Raw genomic sequence first — 5,943 nt, forward strand, 5'->3', positions numbered from 1 at the left:
TGCCGCGACTCAGGATGATGTTAGTTTGCTCTTACCTCAGATATTTTCAAGATTCTTTTTTTTTTTTTTTTTTTTTTTTTTTTTTTTTTTTTTTTTTTTTTTTTTGTCAAAATATTTTTATTTTCATTCTTTGATCAAAAAGTCTGATAATTACCACCTGATCATCATTTTGAGGCGTAAAAGTGTCTAGGATTGGCTCAACCAAAAGAATAAAGTCAAAAGCAGACAACATGTTGCCGTCACCATTAGTGACCGACAAACCAGCCACCTAAGTTAGCCATAAAATGTTGGACTACGGTATACTGCCGGTATCTTCCAAGCAAGGGAGCCAAGGTAACCCTCCATCACGCAGCGATGCCAACCAACCAGAGGAAGTATCACCAGATTCCTCAGCCGGCTGGGCGGCAAAGAAAACAGGAAAAAAAAAAAAAAAAGCTCTCGAAACGACATTCAGCCACCATGCCACTTGACCGGTAGGTATACCGAGTACATAAACCTTATGTACTCGGATCCCAACATGATACCCAACATTTCGTACCTACCTAGTCACCATTATAAAGCGGACTTCCGGTATGTAAAAACAAGTCCAGCGCACATGTCGTCGTGTTCAGTTCAGCTGCGAATGCATACCTGTCCATTAGGTTCCATTTACGGAGAAGCAGGGGGTCGTTGTGGTGGTGTCAGCTTAAACGAGACACACTACATACAGTATGTGATCGGCCATGTTGAATTTTGTTGCTATCCTGGCTGCATATTATTATTGTTGAGCAATTTAATGGAATCAAGCGAGTTGGACATATCATGTCTTGGGCAGCACATTTTGTTCGGATAGTAGAAGTTGCGCTACAGTTGAAGGTTTATAGATGCATACCTACCTAACAGAAAGAAGTAAAAGGAATACGTCATCTCAAAAACAAAGAAAACCATAATTAAAAAAAAAGGATCTAAATGATAAAAAAAAAGAAAAAGCAAAACTAAAAGAACCCATCAAATTTATCTATTTGATCAGGATGAAACAAAACATTTGACTGAACTCGATTCCCCGGTGCACAACAAACGGGTCGGCCCTTGCTCCGCTTATTTCCACGCTAAATCTCCTGAAGCTCAAGCATGGCATGGGGCCTGGAACCCACTGTCTGCGTGGCTTGGTATGGCCGCTTGTGGGTATGACCAGACCGCCAAAATGGCAGGAGCCCCAAGTAGGGAGGGGAGGAAGAATGATTAAAAAATCAAAAAAAAAAAATCAATCAAAACCTGATCCATGTCGTAGGCGGGAGTACCTAAGCGGTACGTGGTCAAGGCCCCGCACGGACGTCGTTACCTAACCCAACAAACCAAATCCAGTGGGCTCACTTCCATTTATCGAAAGTGCAGGCAGGTAGATCCCAGCCCCGTTCCGCTCCCGGATTGCCGCCTCCACCGCCGCTGCAACTCTGCTCTCACCTCACCCATAAACTCGGTTTCGATTTTTCTTCTACATTTTTTTTCGTTGTTGCTTTTGTCCAGAAAGAGGTCTCGGGGGGTTTGCGGTTGTTGGTTCGTTTTCGTTTACAGACCAGCCCGCACAAGCACTCTCACACAAGGCAAGCAGGCAGGCACACGCACGCCAGAACGCGGGTCGCTCGGTTCAGCCCGACGATTATTTATATTCGGGGTGCTTTGCTCTTCAGCTGCTTTGGCGTGTCTTGGAGGGTCGGCTCGTCTCCCAAGGTCTGGCCTGGTTTTGGCATCTTCGCTCAACCTTGCATAAGTTTCTTATTACTCACGCGCCCGCAACCGCACGCACATCATTCATTTCATTACGCCTACTTGCGCCTTTTAGGGCTCGCATTTTTTCATATATTTTTCATTCGAGTCCAAGCCAGTCCCGAGTCAGTCCACCACTGCGCATCTCAACGCAAAATCAGTCACATTTCCTCAAGAACATCGCGCAACAAAAAGAGAAAGAAAAAAACCACATTCAACATGTGCGGCCCAGGCGCAAGTACTCAAAAGACAACTCAGGTTGTCACCGGAGCCATTCCCATCTTCTTGGCGGGGGCCGTGGTGTTCTCATCCTACGTTGTCATTGACAAGGTCTGCTACGGTCACTTTTACTCCCAAGGATGGACAAGGACAGCGCACGCCATCACGGCCATCCTCGCCATATCCCTCCTGTTCATGACGCTCAGTTACATGCGCCTCTTCCACATGATTGTGCGGAACCCGGGCCTCGTACCCTCGCCCAAGCATGATGCCAAATCCCAAGACCCAGAGGCACCATACGACATAACATCTCCTTCGGAGTCCCGGCCCGGCGGCAGGATCATCAACGGACCCGGCGACCCAGAGGTGCAGCTGAACGAGATTCCAGCCCTGCGCCCAGACCGTCCGGAGCTTGAGGTTTTCTACGGCCTTGAAGCGTTTGTCTGCGACGCTTACGGCAAGCCGCGCTACTGTACCAACTGTGCCACCTGGAAGCCTGATCGCGCCCACCACAGTGGCGAGATTGGCCGCTGTGTTCGCAAGATGGATCACTACTGTCCCTGGGTTGGCGGTATGGTGGCCGAGACCTCGTTCAAGTTCTTCGTCCAGTTCGTATTCTATGCCACGGTCTTCTGCACCATCTGCCTGGTCCCGGCTGCTATTGTCCTCAACGCCCAGATGCGTTCTGGTTTGGGCGTGGACCCCCAGGTCTGCGTCGTCGTCGGCCTCGGCGCCTTCTTTGGTCTTTTCTCCTCTACCATGACCTTCAACTGCCTACGCTTCATCGCACTCAATACCACCAACATTGACGCCATCGACTATGATTCCAAGTGTTACCGCCTGGCCATTCGCGTCCCGGACGAGGACGCCACCTACCGCGCCGCCATCTTTTGCCCCGTTGTCTCCTTCCCGCTCCACAAGAATTCCTTCCGCCCGCGCTGTGCCCAGCGGGACATTGGCCCAGACGACGAGACTGACGAGCAGCGCGACGAGCGTTGGGCGAGACTAGACCGCCAAGCTCAAGAGCAGGCCATTCCATCCCGCACCAACATCATTCCGGGAGCCCCTCGGCGTTACTATGCTGTTGTCACTACCAAGCCCGGGGAGAACCCGTGGCACATGGGCAGTACTTATCTGAACATCTGCTCCGTCATGGGCAATCGCGTTTTCGACTGGTTCCTGCCCATGCGCCAGAGCCCGTGCATCAACGAGCAAAGCGACCAGGGATTTTACCGTTTCGGACCACTTCTTGAGACTCTGAGGTCGAGGCACGGCCTTCGCCGTCCCGATGAGGCTGTGGAGTCTGAGAAGGCTTCTCTGATTTGAAGGATTATCTCATTCTCATTGTCATTAGGACAGCATTTGTTTCTATAATAATTTGGTCTCTTTCTGTCTCTCTCCCCTTCCCTCTCATTGACGTTTCCACTGGGTTTTGGTCCCCATCAGTTTCTTGTTGATTACATGATACACAATTTGTCCTTTCTGTTAGCCGACTAGCCTGCATTTTTTATTTTTATGATAGTTATGCGTCAGCCCCTTCACAATGTTTGATACTCATAATAAAAAGTACCCGGAAGGATTCCTCTTGATTAATGGTGACAAATGTCAAAAGTACAAGGGTCATGTCAACGGCCATGGTGTCCAGGATGGTCAAGAGTAAGCCGCCCAGACCTGAAAGTGCATGGGTTTCACAACATTGATGCATCGGGCTTTATCCCCGGGCAAACATCTCGGAGTTTATTCCCTTGGCCTCTCACTCGTCAACAACAACTTGGGGGACGAAAAAAAATCAGATCCCTTGCATCAGCCCCCGACGTCAATGATCGTTTTTTTGCGTCAATCTTGTAAATGTGATAGAAGATTTAGCTTCCTAATTTTTAATTTTTTTTTACTTTTCATGGAGCGAACAAAAACAGGGTTTTCAAGCATTCGGGATTGACACACTATGCAAGCCATGAGTTTATCTTGTCCCAAAAGCTCCCAGACGCACGGGAAGGAGGCGAGTTTACAATTGGCGGTGTGTAGGTAGTCAACTGTACCTATGTTGTCTGAACCGAAGCTCGGGCTTTTTTTTTCTTTTTTTTTTTCTTTCTGAATAAAAAACTTTACAGAAAGCGCCACGGAAACCCGCCACGTGTGTGATGAGGCAAGGCAGAGAAAGACGAGCAAAAAAAAAAAAAAAAAAGCCGATCGTCCACCGAGGCTTTTGGGGGTGGTGGCAAGGTTAAGCAAGGGAATGGATGACAGACGTCGTGAAACCTCAATTCCCGACTTAAACCCCTGGAAGGGTCTTTTTTTTCTGGAAAGAGTCTGACCGCTGATTTGTAAGGGTACCTTTGGGGTACCTGCTTATTGTAAGGAAGAAAAGAAACTGCGCCGAATAGCCAATGGTACTTAGCAAGCATTTGGTGAGCATTGGTGGTACCAAGTCGGGTTGTTGTGTAAGTCGCCCAAACCATTAACAAATTCCTTAGTCAAGATAAATGGGGAGGGTAGTCTATTGAGGCCATTGTGGTAAGTGCTGTTGGAGGCTGAAAAGATTGAAAAAAAAAAGAGAGATCGTGATTAAAAAGCAACTGAAATATGTTTTGCGTTGAGCTTGTCGCCATCGAAAACGCGGCCCGAGGGCCGGTAGTATTTGTGCTTTTGTTCTTTCCTCAGGGCTGCAAAGCAAATCGTTTCAAGATCAGTTTTGCTTCCTGTACTGCTGTGCATATTCTTTACTGTTTTTCTTTTCTCTCTCATTTTTTCTTCTTCTTTTCTTCTTCTCTATACCCTGTGTCATCTAAGGACTATTTGGTCAAATAATGCGAGTCTGTTCTAAACGAATGCCTGTCACATAATCACAGTAACTTTTTCCGTACACCAGAAACTCGTTACTACTGCCAGAGCTCTCTTCCGTCTCAGGAAGAGAGACTTGATATGAGCCGTTTATCTGAAAGAATCGAACCAGCCAACTTTGTAAGAAAAGAAACGCCCACAAGACATGCCACAACTACAGACTATGATCAGGAGTCGTTACCATGGGGTATTCACTCGGTCAGAAAGTATATTAGCATCAGAGACCATCAGCATCGTCAAAGCGATAGTCTGGATGATCTTTAGAGCTGAAAAAAGAGACAATGCTTACATCCCAGTATTCGCAACGGTGATAGACAACCCGGTTGTTGAGTCCCCTGAGGAACGAAGCCGAAGTTCCCGGCCGCTTCAGAAGTGCAGAGTCGGTGTCTGCAAAATGTTTTCTCTTCCACTGTCGCCTTTGGTGAGCAGCCTTCATTTCGACAGTATTAATATCGAATGGACCGAGGATTAAGAGGCTGAATCTCTCGATACGTAGCCACTCTGAGCTTGGCTCGCGACAAAACTGCCACATGTTGTCGACTGTTTGTGTCATGCATGGGTAGCCTTTAGTTTGAACCAAACAGTATCCAAACATTGTCACACTAGTCTTGGGTTTCATGCTTCTTCAGAAGACTGCAAAACCATCATGTGGCGAGCATAAAGTCGTTTCAGGGTTCCCTCGGGGGCGCAGTTAAGGCACCTTTCTGGAACGCCAGGAGGAACAGTTTAGCCCATGCTGCTGCCAAATGGACACAGAACTATACCAAGCTTCTGTGGCTCGGAGCAGACAAGTCCATAAGCGAAATCTTCCAGGTACTAGATATCCAGCAGCCAAGCTGAGCTTGGCTTTTCCCGTTACCGAGCGGGTGTGCATACTACAAGTATGTATTTTACCGTGATAATAATACACATGTGGGTGTCCATCAGTAATGATTCTTTGAGCAATTATGTACGCGCGCTGAAGTCATACATGGTTATTTGAATGGCGTTGGGCTGGAGACGTTCGAGAGTGCACGGCAAGATCAAGGCAGGCATTTGTGATATGAATAATAAGAGCGCTCACTATCATGCGAAATTAAACTGGCCAAATAAGCCAATATGTTTACTCATCATACTGGTGATGAGAAATACCGATGT

At 47.5% G+C, this 5,943-nt stretch overlaps 1 protein-coding gene across 1 annotated transcript; it reads left to right on the forward strand.

Annotated features, from left to right (window-relative positions):
- Window positions 1-1,965: 1,965 nt before the first annotated feature.
- On the forward strand, window positions 1,966-3,291 carry PgNI_10436 (uncharacterized protein; the record flags this gene model as incomplete). The annotated part of the gene is made up of 1 exon (XM_031130407.1): window positions 1,966-3,291. One exon carries the CDS (start codon window positions 1,966-1,968, stop codon window positions 3,289-3,291), a length of 1,326 nt encoding a protein of 441 aa, XP_030980396.1.
- Window positions 3,292-5,943: the final 2,652 nt, after the last annotated feature.

Source organism: Pyricularia grisea, chromosome VII, assembly GCF_004355905.1.
Source record: "Pyricularia grisea strain NI907 chromosome VII, whole genome shotgun sequence".
Lineage (NCBI taxonomy): Eukaryota > Fungi > Ascomycota > Sordariomycetes > Magnaporthales > Pyriculariaceae > Pyricularia > Pyricularia grisea.